Source organism: Etheostoma cragini, chromosome 7 (assembly GCF_013103735.1).
Source record: "Etheostoma cragini isolate CJK2018 chromosome 7, CSU_Ecrag_1.0, whole genome shotgun sequence".
NCBI classification, from domain to species: Eukaryota; Metazoa; Chordata; class Actinopteri; order Perciformes; family Percidae; genus Etheostoma; species Etheostoma cragini.
The window spans coordinates 5,987,537-6,010,313 of record NC_048413.1 but is presented as its reverse complement, the minus strand read 5'-3'; the positions used below and the strand labels follow the sequence as shown (position 1 = coordinate 6,010,313).

The 22,777-nt window shown below is 39.8% G+C and overlaps 4 protein-coding genes across 4 annotated transcripts in view; 2 read left to right on the top strand and 2 right to left on the bottom strand.

Annotated features, from left to right (window-relative positions):
* Positions 1-8,780, bottom strand: part of ints11 (integrator complex subunit 11) — a 15,330-nt gene extending 6,550 nt beyond the window's left edge. The window contains exons 1-13 of the mRNA XM_034876821.1: positions 8,555-8,780; positions 8,172-8,269; positions 5,930-6,003; positions 5,618-5,846; positions 5,410-5,508; positions 5,290-5,324; positions 5,060-5,198; positions 4,863-4,927; positions 3,721-3,910; positions 2,753-2,836; positions 2,570-2,659; positions 1,750-1,912; positions 1,519-1,629 (exon numbers count right to left, since the gene is read on the bottom strand). Of these exons, the coding sequence (XP_034732712.1) occupies positions 1,519-1,629; positions 1,750-1,912; positions 2,570-2,659; positions 2,753-2,836; positions 3,721-3,910; positions 4,863-4,927; positions 5,060-5,198; positions 5,290-5,324; positions 5,410-5,508; positions 5,618-5,846; positions 5,930-6,003; positions 8,172-8,269; positions 8,555-8,582 (1,405 nt within the window). The 5' untranslated portion in view covers positions 8,583-8,780. The remainder of the gene's footprint in view (positions 1-1,518; positions 1,630-1,749; positions 1,913-2,569; positions 2,660-2,752; positions 2,837-3,720; positions 3,911-4,862; positions 4,928-5,059; positions 5,199-5,289; positions 5,325-5,409; positions 5,509-5,617; positions 5,847-5,929; positions 6,004-8,171; positions 8,270-8,554) is intronic.
* A 342-nt stretch (positions 8,781-9,122) lies between these two features.
* On the top strand, positions 9,123-10,694 carry cptp (ceramide-1-phosphate transfer protein). Its single transcript, XM_034876826.1, has 3 exons — positions 9,123-9,239; positions 9,353-9,498; positions 9,838-10,694. The coding sequence occupies exons 2-3, from the start codon at positions 9,371-9,373 to the stop codon at positions 10,358-10,360; spliced, it is 651 nt and encodes a 216-aa protein (XP_034732717.1). The 5' UTR covers positions 9,123-9,239; positions 9,353-9,370; the 3' UTR covers positions 10,361-10,694.
* A 1,805-nt stretch (positions 10,695-12,499) lies between these two features.
* ubxn10 (UBX domain protein 10) lies at positions 12,500-13,716 on the top strand. Its single transcript, XM_034876825.1, has one exon. It carries the CDS (start codon positions 12,729-12,731, stop codon positions 13,410-13,412), a length of 684 nt encoding a protein of 227 aa, XP_034732716.1. The 5' UTR covers positions 12,500-12,728; the 3' UTR covers positions 13,413-13,716.
* Positions 13,717-14,721: 1,005 nt separating this feature from the next.
* zgc:193690 (ATP-dependent RNA helicase DDX19A) lies at positions 14,722-21,066 on the bottom strand. The gene is made up of 11 exons (XM_034876822.1): positions 20,845-21,066; positions 20,633-20,696; positions 19,974-20,166; positions 19,789-19,881; positions 18,879-18,981; positions 18,670-18,784; positions 18,373-18,550; positions 17,254-17,491; positions 15,711-15,873; positions 15,429-15,620; positions 14,722-15,331 (listed from the first exon to the last, which is right to left on the bottom strand). The coding sequence occupies exons 1-11, from the start codon at positions 20,905-20,907 to the stop codon at positions 15,270-15,272; spliced, it is 1,464 nt and encodes a 487-aa protein (XP_034732713.1). The 5' UTR covers positions 20,908-21,066; the 3' UTR covers positions 14,722-15,269.
* Between the last annotated feature and the right edge of the window lie 1,711 nt (positions 21,067-22,777).

Genomic DNA, 22,777 nt, shown 5'->3' with positions numbered 1-22,777 from the left:
ACACTTAAGTGTGACAAACATGCAAAGGAACAGGAAATGAGGAAGGGGGCAAACACTTTTTCACACCACTGTATACTTTAAATGTTTCTAATATTGTAGAATTTCAAGTGCTCATTTTATGCTCATTTTCACGTTTAAATTTGTACTTAGAGGTTGTACGAGAATAGTTTGATGTGGTTTAATGCCCTGACAGTACCTAGGTAAGGACTACCAGCCAATCAGAAGCAAAGTAGGAGTGCGTGCCCTGACGGTATCTAGGTAAGGACTACTAGCCAGTCAGAAGCAGAGTATGAGGGCGAGCCCTGACAGTACCTAGGTAAGGACTACTAGCCAATCAGAAGCAGAGTATGAGGGCGTGCGATGCTAGCAGCAAGGCGAGCATTATAACGTCTTTCTCTGAAGTAAAAGCTGGACTACAACAGAGCTGTTTGGAGCAGTACGTGAACAGTGTTTTCTGTTTGAGATGGTAAGACCCTTTGGGGGGGGGAGAGACTTTGGTCTTTTTCAATGTGTAAACCTATAACATGCACAAAAAGATGTATAACACTATAAAGGAAGTGGGTAAAGACAAAAACCACAATATGAGCACTTTAAAACACCTTTGCTGGATATACCCATCAACTGATATTTAATATCTGTAAAGTGTCTTTAGATAACTCTTGTTATGAATTTGTACTATAAATAAAATTTAATTTAATTAATAAAAATCGGAGGCGTTTTTGTGATAATTGCCCAAACACCAACTTTATACCTTGGCCTGCACCCAACTGAAACAGAAATTGTACCCAAGTCTGAAAAAGCTGTAATAACAATAATAATAATTAAAATTAATAATAATAATAATAATAATAAAAACAGGAACAGACTCTTCAGACAAGTATTGAGATGTTTGATAACAACAAAAAGCCGATGAGGAGTATGGGTAACCATTGTTGTACTGTCCTAATACACAGAGCTACTCACTTTCTCTGATTTTAGACTCTTGATGATTATTCTAGAATCATCTCTCATTCATGACATTTTTTATTATGACACTATTCAGGTCATGACATTTAGTTGGCATTGGACAAATCAACTAGTCTAGACCACGCTGAAAAAAACACTTTTAATCCAATTTGAGCAACAAGCAGAATTCTGAAACTGCGTAGGTCGCCCTGTACAGTACCTATTGTAAACCATTGTTACCGCATACAAACTATACACCTAGTCATACTGGATTAGCACTACCAGGGGACCTCATGGGATTTTGAATTAACCCCCCACGTCTGTTGGGTGTGCCACATTCGCACAGGATAAGCAACGTCTGTATATTATCACACAGCCTCTGTGTTTGGTGAAATATGGTATTGGACAAATTACAGACATGGCAGATTTGCACAGTATTAAGATCACAGACGGCATCCGCAATTATTACAAATCCCCAGGTAATACAGGTCCTGTGCAAATTGGGCTAATGTGTCACTTTATTACTCCTTCAGCTGTGAACAGACAAACCAATTCCTAAACAACAACACATACCTCCGAGAGCCATCTCTCTCTTGAGCAAGTTGAGTGAGATGTCCACAGGCACGCTAGGGTTTGTCGTCACAGTCGCTGTCTCTCCGTTGGCGGGCATGTGGCAGTCTATGCCTGCCATTTCAAAACAACAATCACAGGACTGACAATGGCTCCTTCTCCTACTGTGAGCATGCACATTTTCAACTTTTAATGAGCCTAACATGCTTAATGCATGGCCGGAAATGTACTTACTGAACTCCTGTTCAATCTTGCCCTTGAGGAACTCCATTTTCACCGCCTCACCGTGCACAAGCAGCATGTTGCGAGGCTCCGCCATGCGGATGAGCTGCATGATGCCCTTAGCATCTGCATGGGCACTGAAGGACATGTACTCCACCTGTAGCTTCACATCCAACTGTACGAATCACAGAGACTGTAAGTAAATCACTATGCCAGTGTTGTGTTTAGGGCTGCAGGATATTAGGAAAATATCTAATTGTCATTAGGAGAAGATCATTATCATTCTAAAATCTGTTTCATTAGATATGAAGCTAAAGCCAGGAGACGGTTAGCTTAGCTTAGCATAAAGTCTGTAAGTAGAGGGAAACAGCTAAACTGGCTCTGTCTGAAGCTCTCTTATTAGCATGTTGTGAGTTGTTTGTGTAATCTGTAAACCAAAGTGCAAAGGTGACATGTTCTAATTTTATAGAGAGTTATGGACATGAAATAAACCCACACCTAACCATGTTAGTAAGTTAACTTTAAAGACGTAGGTCGGCAGATTTTGTTTCCCCCTGCTTTCAGCCTTTATGCTAAACTAAGCAGCTTCTTCTTTGATGTCCTCATTTATGATGTAAATCCCTCCAAGAAAGCTAAAAAGGCAATGTCCCAAAATACTATTTTTTAGGCACCTCTGCATTAGCAGACCGAAATCACAAGGAAGATGAGAAAAATTTGGGATAACATGATGAAGTGACTTTATCCGCAGAGCTGAACAAAAAAAAACTCAAGCCATTAAATACAGTATGATGTCATAACTGACACAGATGAAGGGCTAATGAAAAACTCTTACGGTTGATCTCCCTTCCATCTCTAGTTTCCTCTGCCCATTCAGGATCTTGTGACCAATTGTTCCTTGTACACAATACCCAGGCATGATTACCTAAAAAAAATGCACAACCGGTTGTTTATTAAGTATTGTTATTTTTATAAAAAATCAAACATCTTTCATTTTTGATAGACACAGGAAACTTACCATGTTCTTCTCATTGCCAGCCCATTTCTTGAAGATCTGCAAAGACTGACCCGCATGCAGCATACCTGGGGTTGCAAACACCACCTGAAAGTGGACATATTGTTGTGGTTCATTGACATTTGAATGTTCATCCTAAATAAAATACAAGTAAGGCAGGGAAATATTTAGATATTATATAAAAATTGATATATGAGGCTTGATATTGTAATATGACCCAAGTTTGGTGTTTTCCTGGTTTCAAATGCTACATTAGTACAGTAAAGTGATGTCATTTTCAGATTTATTAGCCGTTTTATTATTTGCCTTTACCCTCTTAGTCATTGTATCCACATTATTGGTGATTATTTATCAAAAATCTCATTGTGGAAATATTCTGTGAAAGCACAATATTTATCGACATTGGGGTATTTGGTCAAAAATATTGTAATTTTTGATTCTTTTCCGGCTCTAGTTTAGGTGACATAAAACGTCAGTATAAGAATGGTCAAATTCAGTCAAGGCCCGCTCACTATCGCCCAGCTCTACTTGTACACTTCAGAATCAGAATCAGCTTTATTGACCAGGTATGAAGACACATACAAGGAATTTCCTTTTGGAGCGTAGTTGCTCACAATGTGCTTACACATTCAAAACAAACAAACAAACAAACAAACAAACAATATATACACACTAATATAGACACACTAATTTATACATACTCTAGACAAAAACAATGTAGAGAGATGAGTGCAATGAAGAGTCCAATAATTATTATTAAAATGTGGAACATAGTGCAATGGGTACTGGGATAAATAGTATTAAGTTATTATATTATAATATGAACAGTATGAACATTATGAACAGTTCTGAAATAGGAAATGAGAATGATGAATAAATAATGAATAACAAGTGAGATATGAGAATGAGAATTATGAATTCAAAATATGAAATTTGAAATTTGAAAGAAAGTTCCATAGAAACACACTTACCATAGGTCCAGGATTATCGGCGTAGGAGCGATCAAAGGCCTTGATGTGCTTAAATTCAAACATGTTTCTCTGTACAAAGGTTTTTCGAATCTTCTGGTTGGTCCACGTTATGAAAAGCTTGTAATAATGATTAGCTTTCTCCGTCAGCCCAGTGGAGAAGTAGATCGGGGCTTTTAGGTTCATTCTCTCCCTGGTTGGGGAAAGGAGGTAATTGGAGTGTCAATGAGACGCCACTTAATATGAAAAGTTCATATACCACCATTATACCCCCATTAAGCCTAATAAATAAAAGTAATACAGCTAATTGAGGGAGCTGCTATTTCTTTTTATTCCAGTCACCTTGTGAAATGTGTATATAGTAATTATGTGCAATTAGTCCATACTGACAGGCCCTTCTATATAATTGGAACCCCCAACAATTCTGAACCACAAAGATGGCCTTTATCTGATATCAATCAGCCACAACGGTTATCTCCACGCATCACTTTCTCTACCATCTTTGCTCTCTTATTTCTAGTTTTGACAGAGATGTTTTTTACATTCACAAACCTATAACAATTTTTAAAAGGTCCCATGGCATGGAAATGTTACTTTATAACATTTTTTTATCACTTTTTTTTAACATTAATACGCACCCCCCCAGCCTGCCTATGGTCCCCCAGTGGCTGGAAATGGGGATAGGTGTAAACCAAGCCCTGGGTTTTCTGCTCTGCCTTTGAGAAAACAAAAGCTCAGGAAGATTTCCCTTGTGATGTCATAAGTAGCAAGGTTACCTCCCCTTTCTCTGCTTTGCCCGCCCAGAGAATTTGCCCCCCCCATGAGAGGGAGACAGCATGGCTTTAAAACCGAAAGAGACTTCAGATACAGTATTAGATGACCACTAAGGTCTGTATAAAAGAGACTTTAGATACAGTACTAGGGGACCACTAAGGTCTACTGTATATAAAAAGACTTCAGATACAGTATTAAGGGACCACTAAGGTCTATATGAAGATACTTCAGATACAGTATTAGGGGACCACTAAGGTCTACATAAAAGCATCCAAAGAGCACCATGTCATGGGATCTTTAAGAAAATGTAAGAAAGCTTATGTGAATTTTGGCTCTGGGGTTTTATTAATAAAATAGAATAGCAGACCTACCAAAATGTTTCCAATAGGATGCAGAGCTCTTGAGCTCTTCCGAGGGCAAAAACGGGAATAAGAACCTAAAAAGACAATAAGAAAAAACAATTGCGTCGAATTTTCAAAATTTTAAATTTTCTTTCCATTACGCAATAAAAAAAAAGGACAAAAATCTACACCCCAATATACAGAATTCCACTAACTCTAAAACTTACCTTTCCTCCTCTTTCTATGCTTTCGTGTACTTTCTTTAAAAAGTCCCTCTCTCTACATCTCTTTGAGTCACGGATGGTGGTGGCATATGTAGACTCTGAGATGAGAATGTCTGGACGGCACTTATCGATCCATGCAGCACTGCAAATGTACAAACACGAAGATGAGGAGACTGCAGTGTGTAGACATAAACTCTAGCATATAGTGAATACATTAAGTAAAGGCCACTTACCCTAAATGCCTATCTGGTGTCATGTTGTAGTCTCCCTAAAAAAAAGGAAAAGACAATATTCTAAGACCTTAGCCATCAAATTCACTGACTGTGATACAGTGCAGAGTTGTTTACACTCACCGTGTAGACTACAGACTCTGATCCCACTTTGATCTGCACCATGGCGGCTCCCAGGACATGGCCTGCATAGTATGCCTTGATCTCCAGCTCGTCATCCACCTGCCAACAGCACAACAGAAACAGCTCGATATGCCATCAAAAGAGACGAGCAGCTGGTGCAGAAATGATTAATAGATGGATAGCATAAAAAATGATCTGAGTACTGCACCTGGACAGTTTGGTGGAGGTTCAAAGGCACCACTTTCTTCATGCAGTCCTTAATCATCTGCGAGGTGAAGAAGTTGGTTTCTCCCTTTTTGTCGACGGTGATCTTCCGAAAGTCCTCCAGCAAAATGGGACAGATTGCCTTTGTGGGATGGGTCATGTAGATGGGTCCATCGTAGCCCACCATCTCACTCATGAAGGGCAGAGCGCCACAGTGGTCCAGGTGGAAATGGCTGAGAAATGAACAGGTAACTATGTACAAAAAACACTAGTTCTATTATCTATTAAATGCTATAAGTATTATAGGACAACCAACCTGATGATCACACAGTCCAGAAACTCTGTCAGACGCCCGTTCTGAGTTATATATGAAAAGTCTGGGAAACGTCTCTGCAATGACAAAGCAGACTTGCATTTAATTAGGATTATACTGTCAGTTATCTTCTACACTCCAGGGCTCAAACAAGGGCTCCAAAACATATGAAACCCAGAATATGACATTTTTTGGTAAATTGTCTTTTATCTAATAGTCAATAAAAAGTCATAAAATTGTGAAATATCTTTTGAATGTCTTGTTTTGTCCAACCCATCGTAATCTTTAGGTGCAATTTCAAAGTAATGGCATTACCTATCCAACCTTCCATTTCTCTCTAAGATTCTAGAGAAAGCAGTTGCCAAACAGCTATGTGACTTTCTGCATAACAACAGCTTATTTGAGGATTTTCAGTCAGGATTTAGAGTTAATCATAGCATAGAGCCAGCACTTGTGAAAATTACTAATGACCTCCTAATTGCATCAGACAAAACACTTATCTCTGTACTGGTGTTATTAGATCTTAGTGCTGCATTTGATACCATTGAACATCATATTTTATTACAGAGATTGGAACATTTAATTGGCATTAAAGGGACTGCTCTAAGCTGGTTTAAGTCTTATTTATCAGATCGATCTCTGTTTGTTAATGTTAACGATGAATCCTCTGTGCACGCCAAGGTTAGTCATGGAGTCCCACAAGGATCTGTGCTCGGTCCACCTCCTGTTCACTTTATCTATGCTTCCTTTAGGCAATGTTATCAGGAAGCACTCCATAAACTTTCATTGTTATGCAGATGGTACTCAATTATATCTATCGATCAAGCCGGATGAAACTAATCAGTTAGCAAAACTTCAAATGTGCCTTCAGGATATTAAAACCTGGATGAACTGTAATTTTCTAATGTTAAACCCAGATAAAACTGAAGTTATTGCTCTGGGACCCAAGCACCTCCATGACGCATTATCCAAAGAGATAGTTACTCTGGATGGCATCACCCTGGCCTCCAGCACCACTGTGAGGAATGGAGTTATCTTTGATCAGGACATGTCCTTTAATTCTCACATAAAGCAAATTTCAAGGATCCCCTTTTTTCACCTACGTAATATTGCAAAAATCAGGAATATCCTGTCTAAAACTGATGCAGAAAAACTAGTCCATGCATTTGTTCATTCTAGGCTGGATTACTGCAATTCTTTATTATCAGGCTGCTCGTAAAAGTCCATAAGGACTCTTCAGCTGATCCAGAATACTGCAGCACGTGTTCTGACAGGAACCAGGAAAAGAGATCACTTCTCTCCTGTTTTAGCTTCTCTGCATTGGCTTCCTGTAAAATCCAGAATAGAATTTAAAATCCTTCTTCTCACCTACAAAGCTCTTCATGGTCAGCAGTAGCAGCTGTCACCATGGTCCCGCTACACGTTCTGCAATACCATGTTCATCTTGCTACACTCTGTGGTGCCCAGCTACGTCCTGCTGTGCCTTGTAATGCCCACAGTGCCCTGCTATGCCATGAACTACTACAAATAACTGCTACAAACTACTATATTTTCTACTTTTTGTTATTTCCACTCTTCATTCTAACCCCAACCGGCCCGTCAGACAAAGCCTACCAAGAGCCTGGGTCTGTCCGAGGTTTCTGCCTAAAAGGAAGTTTTTCCTCGCCACTGTCGCACTGTTGCTTGCTCTGGAGGAAACTACTAGAACTGTTGGGTCCTTGTAAATTCTGTAGTGTGTTCTAGACCTACTCTATCTGTAAAGTGTCTCGAGATAACTCTTGTCGTGAATTGATACTATAAATAAAATTGAAATTGAAATTGAAAATTACTTTGCCAGACCAACAGCAACAACCTGGTGATGAAACCGCGAGTGGGAACTTTGTACTAAACAAAATGGTAAGAGGAAAGATGTGTGAAAGTACAGCTTTGTTATGATCTAATATAGAATAATAGTCTGTTATAATGAAATCAGCATGCCACAACTTTCGTGTAAGTCTGTAATGCAGCTCAGACACAGCCGTCTTTGTCAGTATTATGATTTGGGGCTGTGATGAAAATAAGTTTTAACGTTGTTATTTTGTGTCTTCCTTTAGTTTTATGCATAACATTTGGTCTGGTATATGCTAGATCTTTTGGGTTTTGTTCCCCTTCAATTATATGGAAATATTTGGACAGGTGTGCTGTGTCAAACTGTTATCTTCCACAGCTTTTTTTCTTATTTTGAAAAATAAGCTTCTTTACTTACATCATCATTGTAGCCCATGTGCATCCCACAGTCAAGCATTATGTTTTTGCCTCCAATAGAGACGAGGATGCAGCTGCGGCCGACGTCCTGTCCAGCACCTTGGAGAGTGAACAGTAAAGTTTGGAGAAAGCCTTAAAAACAAACGCCCAGTAAATGCACCATCTAAGACCATTTTGTTAGCTTCTCCAGCTAACAACGGCTACTGACAATAAATGGACACTTACAAGCTGGTATTGACCACCATAATAGAAAATACACAAGGTAGTGCTACTCAAAGAGAGCCAAACACTTAGCAAATAGATAACGGCAACGTTATACACACGTATTGTTGACGGAACTAGCGTTGCAGATGCTAGCTAGCTAGGTTCTGAAGCGTTACTCACCCAGTGGTGTTACTTTTATTTCAGGCATGCTTTTTTTAGCCTGTTTTGAAGGTAGATGAATTAACACCAAGTTAATCCAGGAGGTTGGTTAGTTTCCGCTGAATAACACCTAGTTTACAAAGAAATGTGTATTGTCTAACTTGTATACATGTGGGTCCTTTCAAATTCCGACGTTTCTTTTTCTAGTGTCAAGTTACACAGTAAAACATCAACACTTCCGGTTGGCGCATTCGAAATAAAACGCATTTTTGCAATCCATGTGGCAAGACCTTCTTAAGGGTAATGTGGTTTGTTGTTGTTTATTTGACCACGTATCTGGAACAAAAACAAACTCCCACATAATTTAAGCTTTAGAATTTGCAGGACAATATCAAATAAGACAACATAGTCTACTGCATAATTTTCCACCGTGGCATTTTTTAAAGTACGCAAATCATATAAACTGTACGGATTAAATAAACATAACTGAAGTAACACAGTTCCAAATGAACGGGTTTAGTGACTTGTTAGGGGTTACTTTCCATCATGCTCCCTTCTTGCGTGTTTTTAATTTGAAGGCAAAGTCACCAATTTCCGTGTTTTTCCCGGCTCGAGTCTGCGCAGTAGAGGCAGATTAGAACAGGAATGACCTGTCGTTCCACTGACATGTAGAGCAAACTTGCATCTTTGTTACATTTTCTCGAAGGTAATGTGTTTAGTCTTTTAGTGTACACATCATTTCTTACATTTGGTACGAGCGCCTGTTTGTTTGTAGCCGTTAGCCACATTTACACATTCATTTCTTGCTTTTCTCGATAGCATTTCCGCATAGAAACCATGGCTGGTCCTCAAAAAGACCAGAAATTCTGCTTACAGGAGGTGCTCGATACTTTCAAGTTGTGTTTGTCGGAGAAAAAAGACATCTATCTTGAACACTACGTCGCTGGGTGGCGTGGTCTTGTAAAGTAAGTGTACTATGCTCATTCTACACTCAGCTGTAACAGTCTACAAAGTGTCATTAATATTAATTATGTAAGCTATAATTTATTAGTCACGTAAAGGGAAATTACAATTTTCACTCTGTTGTTATTACACACAGGCCTGAACTACACACACATGCTCAGTACCTATAATGCAGAGATGTTAGAATGGGGGGGGGCTGCTCTGGGAACGGCTAGCTACCAGTCCCCCTCCATACTTTGGTCCATATGGGGACTGAACCGGCGACCCTCCGGTTCCCTACCCCCTACTGACTAAGCTACTGTCCCCCCATTGAGGTGTTAACAAGCTCTCTTGTTTAACAGGTTTCTGAACTGCTTGGGCAGTGTGTTTGGCTTCATTTCCAAGGATGCTGTCAACAAGATCAATATCCTGGTCACTCACCTGCAAGGTGAGAACGGCTCTCAGTATGTCACTGTCCAGTCAATGGTCAAATACGAGCTGGACAATGACCTGGTGGACCTGACCAAGAGTGTCAGTCACCCAGAGTCAGGCTGCCGGACCTTGCTGAGGCTCCACCGGGCACTGAGGTGGCTGGAGCTCTTCCTGGAGCGCCTCCGCACCAGCAGCGAGGACAGCAAGACGTCCGTCATGTGTTCAGAGGCCTACAATGAGTCTCTTTCCCAGCATCACCCTTGGGTGGTGCGCAAAGCTGCAGGCATGGCCTTCTGCGTGCTCCCAGGGCGCCCTGCTTTCTTAGAAGTGATGAATGTGGGCCCCCCCGAGCAGGTGGTGGCCATGCTAGGGGAAGCTGTGCCTCTCATCTCTGAGGTGTACCAGATCACAGAGGAACTCTACGCTCAACAAAACCTGCTCGACTTACCATAGAGAGACAAAACTGCCATTATATGCAACTTCATACATTACATCATTAAATATGATATATATATATATATATAACTATATATGCTATAAGTGCTGTTAATTATTATATATGTGTATAATGGACTTTGATTTAATTCCACTTTTTCAAGATGTATCTGAATATAATTTAAGTACATGAAGGGGAGCAGTTGGGCCCAGAAGTCTTTGCTCACTCAGTAGCTGTTTGAATTATTTATTTACTAAAAAGCAAAATGAAATGAATCTGCAAATATTTTGACAATTATCCAAGAAATCTTCTTAAGCAGAAACACTAAATATTTGATGGTTTCAGGTTCTAGAATTTGCTGCTCTTCTTGGTCTTACTTCATATTAAATAGAATATTTTTTTTTTTTTTGACAGATTTGGATAAGAATATTGATAATGAAAACAATTGTTAGTCCCATCTCTGCTTGGAACTGATACCAATCATGATACTAGATTATCTGATATTGGATGACACCAGATATTGCATTAATTACTATGGACTTGTAAAATAAATACAGAACATACAGATAGAAGACCCGCAGAAGCCATATGCCAACATTCATCTGAAAGATTCAAATCAAAACTAACATTATGAGACAGATGGTGGTGGAACAGTGTTGATACTTAAATTCAAATGAAATCCAAATGATTTGCTTTTCCTCACTTTAGAAAAGATTTGGTAACTTATGAAACAAGTTTTTCATAGTGGAGTTGTTTACAGAACTGTATATGATCTCAGTACAATTGTATTATTCATTGTATAAATGACTACATATGCTAATATTCTCTTGGTGTACTGTTTTACAAGAATGTGCTGAACTGCATAAATAAAAACTGAAATTATAAACAGTTTGGCTTAAGGATTTTTTTGACTTGGTTGGTGATTGTGAATATCGTCTAAGTAAAGTGAAATACTGTAAGTAAACTTTGATTGTGTCATATTTTATATGCTCATGGTATAGTGGACAGTGTAGTGGTCATAACCTTTAATTAATAAAGTCAATAAAAGCAGCAGCTGCAACATTAACTACTGAGGCATCAATAATTATAATCCAATAACATACATTTTTCTGAAATTGGCCACTTTGCAAAATGAGTACTTGTACTTTTGATATAATAGGATACTAGTTCCTTCTTACATTTGCATGGATGACCTTTTCTATTTCTATTCAAGTAGTACAGTGGTGGAATGTAACCAGTACTTAAGTACTGTATGTACAATATTGACACACACGTTACTTGTGTATTTCTATCTTATGCAACTTTATGAATGAGTGAAATATTGTGCTTTCTACTCCTCTACATTTCTTTTACTTAGTTACTTTATACATTAAAATACACATGCTGTATATGCTTATGATATTAAGCGGTAACTTTTAATTAAATTTAAACTTTTAATTGACCTAGTATACAAAGTATTTAGAAAAAAGAAGAAAGACATTCAACATAATGAGAACCTTTTCTTTTTGATAGTTTAAGTACATTCTGATGATAATCGGCTACTTCTGTACTTTTACTTTAAAAGGACTATTTTTAGACTGTGGTATGTCTACTTTGTTAGATGTATGTTCTTCCAGTACTGTTTTTACTGGCTGGGGTCTTAAACAGAGCTAATGTGTACTGTTTTGTGGTGGACTTCAGTTCAAAATCCTGATTATAAGCAATTCATGAATGTCAGAATGTTTTATTCACAGTGTTAATTAATAGCAGACGTTATCTACAGACAGAGGAGGTCTAGACCACTCTTTAACCCTCCTGTTGTCCCCGGGTCACATTTGACCCGTTTACAAAAACCTTTTTATATCAGAACTATGATGAAAGATCATTAAAAAAAGGGACAAACATTGAAAAATACAACAAAAAACTAACCAAAACATTTTTTTTAAATGCTGAAAAATTGACAAAAAAAATTAGAAAACAATCATAAAAAAACATCAACAACTTAAAGTAACACAAAAAGTGGTTGAAAAAATGACAATTTTTGCTTTATTTAAAGTCAGAAAAGTGAATAAAATTGACAAAAACGTTGAGAAAAGTGTGGAGGGCGAACCCAGCTGCAGTTGCGCACTTCCAACACCAGGGGTCTCCCCGCCCCCTAACTCAAGTCGTCGTCACGGCAACCCCACTGTCATGACAACCTCGCTGACGCTTAAAGAGAGGGACTACCTGCTGAAACTGGACGGAAAGCACACAAACGGGATTTCAACGTTTTTCAACTGATAATTGAACTTGACTATGACGCAGCTGTTCTCCTAAGACAACGGGGCATGCGTTTCTTCGACTCCCTCTGGACAGAACCGAAGCCAATAGAAACAACCGGGACTCATCGCCAGCTGGTTATTATCGATGCATTTAACCAGGCCAAAGTCCTCCAAAGGGCGAAGCAGAGCCCCTCTGTATTCAGCGGACCCCGGCAGCCTCCCGAGACCGCCTGTGTCTCCACATTGTCCCGTGTCCAGCAGACCAGACAGGACCCACCACTCCCAGTCCCAGGATGAGGTTCTGCAGATGCTGCAACACGCCCCCCCTGCCCCACCACAGTCCTTAAACAAGTATAAGGTTCTTCCATCCATAGCGGGGAGGCAGTCAGAGGGGAGTACCGGGACAGGCCTGGACAAAAAGATCTCCAAGCTCAGCCTGTCTGACCATGCGATCCATCAGCTAAGGCAGTCAGACCCCCCAGCAGTGAAGGATGTGAGCCATAGCAGCAGCTCTGTGGTGGATAAGAGGGCCAAGCCCCCTGATCCAGGATCAGTAGTTACCAAAGAAGCTGGCAGGTTGCTCCTAGCCATCCGAGCACCATGTGGCAGAAGGTTTCAGGAGCACTTTGAGCCCACAGACACTCTTCTGATGGTGAGAACCAGGGCAGAGATCCTGCATGGAGCACAGTATGGAGAGGCCTCCATTGAGACCATGGATTTACCACGCAGGACCTTCACAGACATGGACATGACCCTGGCCCAGTGTGGCGTCCTGAACAGATCGGTGCTGTGCATCTCTCAGAATGGCAGTGTGGGGGGGCATGAGTGAGCTTCACTGAATTTTTGCAGTTGAAGACTGGCATCGTGGTGTAGCTTTACATCCCTCCTCAAAAAAATGGTTTTGCTTTTTGCTTGAGCTCCACTGTGCAGAAAGGTGTGAGGCTGTTTTCACAATGTACTCTGAAGGAGGAGAGTTTCTCTGCGCTCACCTTACGTCATATGCACGTGTACATGTTAGCACTGTGGAGCAGTATGGAGTTGAACATGATAAAAGCATCTCTCAGACTTTCTGGGGCTCCATAAGGTGCATTAAATGTGAAGGTTTTACTACTTCATTTGACTTTTTATGTGGGGAAAAACACATCAGACTCAAATTATTATTCAAAGCAGACTATCTTTTATGACAAAACATGTCTGGATGGGAATTTTTAAGTTTATTTAATGTTAACTTTGACTATAGCAAATTGAGGACAATTAGGACTATTTGTCCATCTGAGAACTTGTTTGTTGCACTATTACACAGAAAGCTCACTAAAATGTCTCCGACGTGGCTGTATGTAACCACGAGTTCCGTTCCAGTTAAACTGGACTTTATTCAACACAGCAGGTCCTTTTTATCTTGATTTATTCATCTGGCATTTCATACTACAGCTAAATCGGGAATGCGGTTTTTCTTTTCTTTGTTGCCATGTTCCACAGCTTTTCTTTTTGGTTGATGTTCTCATATGCCAAATAAGTCTATCATTAGGGTGCAGAGGCACAGAAACACAGAACTAATTTGCTACTGTATGGTTAATGAATCTTACTTGACTTTTATACAACTTTGGCCTTGCTTTCAAAGCGTGTAGACACAAATATTATAGTTATATAAATGATATAGTTATAAGTTCTACTTAAATCCTGGGACTGGTTTTACAGACTTGTGTGTATTTTGTCACTAGTGCAGGGACATTAATAAAAGGTGTTTAATACACACTGAACAGACGATTTGATGTGTTGCAGTAGGAACAGATAAGCGTCTAATAATGAACAAAGCCAACATCTCATCAGTACTGCTGATGGAGCCAAAAATGTACGTCAGAGCTCTTTAAGACTGAAAGTACCACAATATGAGTAATCAAACTCCCCAACTCCTCTCTGGAAAAATTGAAACCAAATCAGACACTAAAGTGCAGAGAACTTGGAGGTAAGGTTCCAACCTTTGGAACATGCATGTTACCTGAAGAAATATATCTCCATTGCGGAATGTTTAATAAAAGGTTCTGAGCAACTGGTTCATTCTTCCAGAAATATGAATGGTTTTGCTTGATAAAGCTGCCATGCATAAGCTGCATTCCAACTGAAAGTAACAAGTTTAATATGCAACAATATATTTATTTTTTAAACACACAAAAATGAGCAACAGCGCTGGCTTCACAGTCATTGGTATAACATCAAATTAAGTTATCAGTAAATTGTCGACTACACCTACGGCTGAAATAGGCATTTAATCCTTAAAATGCTTCAACTCACTCAAAAGGATATTTTATCTGAACTCAACCTTGATCTATAGATGAGACACATTCTAATATCCCACCATTGCTACAGTAATAATTCACTTCAGATAATCCAACAGATATTAACACCACTCTTCTAAATGCCGTTTTAACAGCTCGTGGTTGGTTTATAGTCTCTGGGAGACAGCTTAAAGGCTTAAGGTGACTTCAGTGATCAAAGTCACACATTAAATTAAAGAACTATGGCATAAGTGACTGCCGAGAAATAAGTCTGCATAGTTAATACGTTTTCAAAGTCAATATTAGTATACATCATTCTTCTGTAAACAATAAACCCTGGAAAGAACTCAGGTCAAACATGAGGTAACAACTAGCGGCGTCAGTATGTGGTCGTGCTCGTAGCGAAGCATTCAGCTGATCAGGCTTTCCATTTCTTCGAGATTGCTGGTGTCAAGTTTCGTGATTCTCCGGTCTGTGGGGGAAAGAGAGAGGTAAAGTCCTGTTTGGATCCTTATATTAATGAATCCTTATGTTTTTACATGATCAAACTGAAAAAAATGGGAATATACTGAAATGCATCTCAATTTGGTTGATGACATCCATGCTGTGTTTACTGTCAACCATATTGACAGCAAATCCTCTTTTGCCAAAGCGTCCTGTGCGGCCAATCCGGTGAAGGTAGGTCTCGTTGTCGGCGTTCCCATCCATGTCCACAGGGAGGTCAAAGTTGACCACGAGAGACACTTGTTCCACATCAATACCTGTAATAAGCAGAACCCCAAATGGTTTGGAGATATAGACACACTCCCCTCCCACCATGAAGATGTTTTCACTATAAACCTCCCCCTCACCCCTGGAGCACACGTTTGTGGTCACCAGGACCTTCTCCTTGCCGTTCCTGAAGCGATCGATGACGGCAGCCCTCTGCTCCACGGTCAATTCCCCGCTCAGCAAGGCCACCTGGTGGCCCTCGTTGGTCAGGTTTGCAGTCAGCCAAGCAGCCATCTTGCGAGTCTGAAGAAAAAGTATCTGCTAAACTGAACTGCTCATACTACAACCTGTTAAGTTTGGGGACATTTTCCTGGAATTGTAAAAAAAAAACATTTAAGCTATAGTGAATATGTCCTGTCTCCCCCATAAGGAAATCTAAGTAAAGACGACAACAACACTGCTGGCGCATCCACATGATATAGTGCCCCCCCCCTCCCCGGAGATCAGATTATCTTCACTCGAGTTCCTGAGTGAGAAAGTCGCGGGACGCGACAATCTTCTGAACATGCTGAGAAACACAGAGAGAGTTGTGTGGAGCTGATAGTCTAAATTAGCTTTGGAACAACTCGTTGGGTAATGGCTTGAATGTAACGGGCGCTCATTAATATCAAAGAGTTACGCAATAAAGCTTTAAGATGAATTTCAATTCGTTTTTATGACAAGCTCCAATGAGTTGTCTCGATCCTACTTGGTTTTGGCTTGTGCAGAATGTTCTGAGAAAAAGATCTCATCTGTCAATTTATCAAAATGTAAGACCCCATTTACAACTGGCATTAACATGCAATCTCTGTCTGGATATCCTATGTTGAAGAAGAAAAAAAACACAAATGAAGGGTGTCACTGCATTAGAGATGGTTCGGCTCTCATTGTGGTCAGACCTGAGCCAGGTGGAATACAATCCGTACTGTAACTGAAGAGTGACCAGGACGTACATTTTTCATTACCTTGACTGTGAAATCTGATGTTTTTTCACAGATGCTGAACACACAAATGTGAGCGTTGACATGTAGACATTGCGGGTGTTTGGTATTGGGCTGCTGTTCTGCAGGTGTGTTTAACTGTACTGTAAATAGGCGGAGGAGTGAATAATACATTACTCATAGTTATAGGTAATTGCATTGGAGGGGAAACACATCCCTAATAACAGCAGGTATATATAGAAAAAATATCTCTAGATATGAAAAAGCATGAACCACAAGACCATACAGAAGTGGATTGGAACATTGCTAACAAGTCAAATATTTGAGCAGAACTACCCAATTCTGCCTCTTCCTCCCAGCTTAAGCTGCCCAACAAAAGCTACGAGTAGGAGCAGTAGCTAGCAAGTCTTGCCTTACAAAAAATGATTTTTAAAACACTTACAGTAGAGAGCCCAAACGGCAGCACTGCTTGCCTCAACGTGGGACATGACAAGTCCTCCAGCCCTGCCTAACAAACTTGCATATTGAGATGAGATCCCAATGCAAGCAGAGTGGAGATAACAAGAACATTCATCGATACCAGGTGTGACGGAGTGGCCTGCACATCGGATGTCATGATCCAGATCATGTATCCAAACACAGATCACACATCACCAGGTGTAAATGGGGTCAAACAGGGAAGGGGAAGTTCTTTCTGACTTACATGGCAGAAGATCATGGCCTGTGCAATGGTAAGGCTTCCATAGAGATTACAGAGTGCTGTGAACTTGTCCTCCTTCTCCCTACAGAGCACATAGAACTGCTTGATTGTGTCCAGTGTCTCCTCTTCACGCTTCAGCCTGATGATGTTGGGATCGGGAACCACCTGCTCTGCAAACCTCCACACAGAGTCCTCAAAGGTTGCAGAGAAAAGGAGCATCTGGCAGTCCTTGGTCAGCTGTCTGTGTTGGTAAGGGAAGAGGGATACAATGCCACAAGAGATGCTTTTTGCATGCAGAGCTGAAACAATTCCACATTTTATCTCAGAAATAGTTGCAATTAACAATATAATTGTTTCCTAATTAAAAATAGTTATGTATTAATTTTTTAACCCTCATGTTGTCCTTGGGTCAAACTGACCTGTTTTCCTATTTCAATGTTCTTTTTAAATCACCCAATTGTAATTACCCAAACTAACATGATTGATTCCACACAACGCTCTTTGGCAAGTACAACTCTCTACATTCATTCATTTTGGGCTGTCTTATTCAATTTTATAGCAAAACAACTGAAGTGGTTTTGAAATAGTATTGAGTAAAAGTTGACATATTCCAGTCTGTGATTATCCATCAACATCCATTCCTTTCATTTTAGTCTAAATAATTCCTAATTTCTGCTTTTCTAACTCAAACATTAGGTATAATTTCCTATAAATGAGGTTCATTGACCATAAATTCCAAAAATAACCGTAAAACTAAAGTTAATAAGTTAGTGTATAGTGTTAAACGTCAAAAAAAGTAACAAACATTGAAAAAAAAAGCATCAAAAGTGTTACATTTTTCAATTTTGACGGGAAAGCAACACAAGGGTTGAACAAATAACGTTTTGAATAAATCCCAGGATATGTGTCTTGGTTAAATTATTTATGTGAGCCAGATAATGTAATAACACAGACAATAAAGTAAACCATGTCCATTACCATCAACAGTCATACCCCTAAGAACCTAAGCCAATGTTAGCAAGAAATGATGATTACGTAACATAATTGGGTAATAACTGTTGCAGGCCTTTGGACATGACAAAGACAGGTGTTAAAATGGGCCGGTGTCTGAGAGGAACCCACCTGTGGATCCGAATGCTCTGGTCCCGATGGCCTTGCGTGGCGATCATCACATCAGCCTCGTCGAGCACAAACATCGTAATCTTCTTGGGGTCAACGAGCTTGTACTTGGTGCACCAGTCGAGGACTGTGCCTGGTGTTCCGATGACAATCTGCTCCTGCAACTTGACGCCTCGCTCCGCTGAACAGAATGCAGAATTTAACTTAATGACACTCCCAACACTGACTTTCTAATAACTTGAAATACCATTTTGCCGGCAATTGTATCAGATGTCAAAACAATTCTGGTCACATTCTTACGTCTGTTGCCCCGAATGCCGTAAGCCAGTTTCACATCGGGGCAGAATGCCCCCATCTGCTCGATTACTTGGCCGATCTGCAGAGCGAGCTCATATGTTGGTGCGATGCAAAGGCACTGAAAGAAGCAAACAGTTTTAAAATGGTGAGTGCATATCAGCGTCAACAACGGAATGTGGAGACTGGCTCAGTAGATTACATGTTATGCTTACCTGGGTCCACTTATTGTCCGGGTTTACATGGCTGAGCATGGCAAGAGAAAAAGCAGCGGTTTTACCCGTGCCAGACTGGGACTGGGCGATCAGATTCTGAGGTCTGCAACCAGAGAAAATACGCACACACAAACAAGGGAATAAACCACTGACAAACAGGACAAAAAATTGTATATAACTACTGCAATAACAAGTGTTGCGGTACATGTCAGAGTTGCAACAATTAGTCGATCGGCAGAAAATCTATTTGCAATTATTTCGATAAGGGCTCATATTCTGCTCATTTTCAGGTTCATAATTGTATTAAGATGTTGTACCAGAATAAGCTCACATGGTTAAATTTGCATTAAACACCCTATTGTTGTTGTATTGCACATTGCTGCAGCTCCTCTTTTCATCCTGTGTGTTGAGCTCTGTTTTAGCTACAGAGTGAGACATCGCCCTTCTGTACTATCTTTAAGAGACGCATGTGCAGTAGCTAGGTAAGGACTACTAGCCAGTCAGAAGCAGAGTATGAGGGGGTGCCCTAAGAGTACCTTGGTAAGGACTACTAGCCAGTCAGAAGCCCAGGTAAGGGAGAGAAGAGCAACAAATCCTTGCATTTAAATCGCTCAAACCAGCAAATATTTGCTATTTTTCCTTGAGTAACTTGTTAATTGTCAAGAATTTCTTTTAAAGATTTTCTGGGGTTTTCTGCCTTTATTTGATAGGACAGCTAAATGAGAAAGGGGAGAGTGGGAAGACAGGCAGGAAGTCGTCACAAGTCGGATTCAAACCCTGGACCTCTGCGTCAAGGCATAAATCTCTTAGTGTGTGTGTGTGTGTGTGTGTGTTTGCTCTAACACTGAGCCAACCTGGCCACACACTGTCAATTTTTGACGATTCTTTTCCCAAATGAAGATGAACTCACGGCTGTGCCAACATCATGGGCAAGGCGTTCTCCTGGATCCTGGATGGTCTGTTGAACCCCAGGTTGTACACACCATTCAGCAGCTCAGGTTTCCTATTGATCATCGAGCCAAAGAAGAAAAAGGGTGTGAGGGGGAAAACATAACAACATACATGTGTTTCAAAGGCAATGCCGCTCACACTCACAGTCTCAGCTCTTCGAATGTCTTGACGGAGTAAAGAGGAGAGGTGGGGTCCCGCTGCAGGACTTCCACCTGGTTTCTGTTCCGCACCAGAGAGCGCCGGATCATCTTATTTAACAGGGATTGTTCCGCCAGGTCCACTTTCTCTGTGTCTTTTTTCGAACCTCCATTTTCAGTCTTCTCTGGCAATAAGTTGCCTGCACAGGTGGAAACATCAACACAACGTCAGCCACCACAACTGACGTTACACGGTCCAATTATTAGGTAAAGTTAATTAACCCTCCTGTTGTCCTTGGGTCACATTTGACCCCTCTAAAAATGTCTATATCTGAAATATGAGTTTCTTTTTAACCAAATTACCAAAAAAATTGATTGGATTCTTTAAAACGCTCTTTGCAAATACAAGTGATGACTTTCATTCCTCTGATCTTAACTAAAAGTGCATAATTCATAATTTCTGCTTTTTTAACTTAAATAGTAGGTATAATTCTATATAAATGAGGGTTATTGACCATGAATTACAAAAAGTAGTGGTAGTAAGGCGGTGGTAGTGAAAACTTTAAAAAAAACAGAAAAAAATCTGAAAATGGGACAAAAATGTCAATTTTTGTCCGTTTTTGACCCGGGAGACAACACACGGGTGAAATGTTAAAAGGCAGTTACCATTTATGTCTCTTCTTATGTTACGAGGGCCAAGCACTCGCTCAACTTTCTTTGAGAAGTCAAACTGTCGAGAGAAAATACATTATTAGCTTTAAAAACTGCGTGTGGAAAGCAGATAAGTAGCATATTTGGCTAACTTGCTAACGAACGATGAGCAACTTAGTTAGCCCGTGTCTAATAGGACTTTTGGAGATGTTTGGTTTTAAACATACCTGTGTTGATGGATTTGTGGCTTCTTGAAAGTCGACAGCAACCGCCCACGAGTCTTCGGACATTTTTTAAACATTAATTGTGTCTTTAATTCGGAAGAAACTATTTTTTATCAAAAGTTTGATGTCAGCGTGAATGATGTGCGTCAAAGTGAAGTGACGACGTGCCGCTGTTCCTGACCTGGACCAACCGCGACCCGTTGGACCACACCATTGATGCTGCCTTCAAACGCATCGGAAATATTGAAATTAGCAAGACCTGGGTCTAGACGCATCCAATCGAAGTGACTACTTGCAGAGAAATAGCACGCTAGTTACTTTAACGCTAGCCGATGTTAAGATCAATATTGTTGCATAAATAGTTTACCCTTTAATGACTATTTAAAGCATTATAATGATACAAGCTTTACATTATTTTTGTCATGATCAAAAGGCCTATGTTTATTTGTTTTAAGAACGAACGAGAAACACCTAAATGCATGAGATGTTATATTTACGAGGTTTATGAGGTGTCCTAAAGGCACCGTAGTGTTCCCATCCTGTTTGAGTGAACCTGCTGACACACCCATTTCAACTACATGCAACAGCAACAACTAAGGTTATCGACCATTCTAATCTTTATAAAACTAGTAAATGCTCATAATATGCATTATAACACATTTATTTTTCTATTTTAAACTCGCTTTGTATGTCATAAATCTTACTTTTTATTCATGCCATCTGAAGTGTTTTTATATTTAGCTTCCTCATATCACTCCCAGTTGTATTGTAATCTGTATGAGTTAAAGTGTTTTCACAATCATATTAAAGTGGATTTTCAGGCATTTGTTGATTAATTGTTTGGTCTAAAAAATATAATCTCAAACTCCCACGTGACATCCTGAAATTGCTTGTTTTTTTGGCATTTTGCCTGAAAAATAACTTGCAGATACATTAACTGTCAAATGACTTATTGTTTCAGCTCTGACACACAGCAGATGGACTCGGTGCTTGACATTAGAAGAGAATTAAAAGATGAAAACACATAAAACATTCATCAGAACTTCCTGTTCACCACATTAATTAAGAACATGCTTGATTACCTCATGTTTGATGGGACTCACGGTTCACTCATAGAGCTGAGACAATTAGTGGACTGATGGGGGAGTCAATAACATTTGCTGGTTCCAGCTCCTCTAATACGAGGATTTGCTTGTTTTCTTTGTCTGCAATCAATCAATTCATTTAAGATAAGATAAAATGAGAAACAATTTGTCATTGACAGGGCAGGCTCAAATTACATTAGATACATATATGAACAGAAAAGATACATATCACAAACATTGACTGTTCAGACATATAAAATGCAAAAACTAGCAAGACGAAGCCTGAGTGGACCTGTTGGATGCCATCTATATTTGGCTGTTCAGTGTGCTTATGAAAGTGTAAATGAAGGATTTTGTACATGTTTTTCTGTGCATACGGGACCCTGTAACTGAAAGGATTGGTGAAGGTGAGATCCTGTGTCATTATAGTGGCTTTCCTGAGTACCGACTGCTGTGACGTTCTGTTAGGGGGGTTTGGGGGAGCTTATTATCTTGCTGGCCTGATTTTTTATTCATGCAAGTTTTGTTTTGTGTTTGATGGTGGGGGAATTGTACCAGCCTAACTGGACTATCTTAAGCATTTTCCTTACATCACCTCGAGCTTTAAGAATGTTTTCTGGCACATTTTTTTAACAAAGTATAGAAAAAATAGTCACGAAAATAAGCTATGATGAAACCGCAGGCCTATAGCTCAAAGTCTCTTATGTCACCATTTGTTATTAATACAATAACCTGCACATTCAAGTGGAAAGTATTTGGCCTTTAAACCTACTATTTGGTTGTTGTGAGACAGAGAGAAAGTGAATGAGCCGCTGTGTGTGTGTGTGTGTGTGTGTGTGTGTGTGTGTGTG

What these genes read in the sequence shown, in the direction of transcription:
- cptp (XM_034876826.1), top strand. Translation starts at nt 9,371, where the DNA reads ATGGCTGGTCCTCAAAAAGACCAGAAATTCTGCTTACAGGAGGTGCTC. An exon ending in GGGTGGCGTGGTCTTGTAAA is followed by an intron (nt 9,499 to 9,837) that starts GTAAGTGTACTA and finishes CTTGTTTAACAG; the next exon opens with GTTTCTGAACTGCTTGGGCA.
- ubxn10 (XM_034876825.1), top strand. Translation starts at nt 12,729, where the DNA reads ATGCATTTAACCAGGCCAAAGTCCTCCAAAGGGCGAAGCAGAGCCCCT.
- zgc:193690 (XM_034876822.1), bottom strand. Translation starts at nt 20,907, where the DNA reads ATGTCCGAAGACTCGTGGGCGGTTGCTGTCGACTTTCAAGAAGCCACA. An exon ending in ACATTCGAAGAGCTGAGACT is followed by an intron (nt 19,882 to 19,973) that starts GTGAGTGTGAGC and finishes GATGATCAATAG; the next exon opens with GAAACCTGAGCTGCTGAATG. An exon ending in CACAAACGTGTGCTCCAGGG is followed by an intron (nt 15,621 to 15,710) that starts GTGAGGGGGAGG and finishes TGCTTATTACAG; the next exon opens with GTATTGATGTGGAACAAGTG.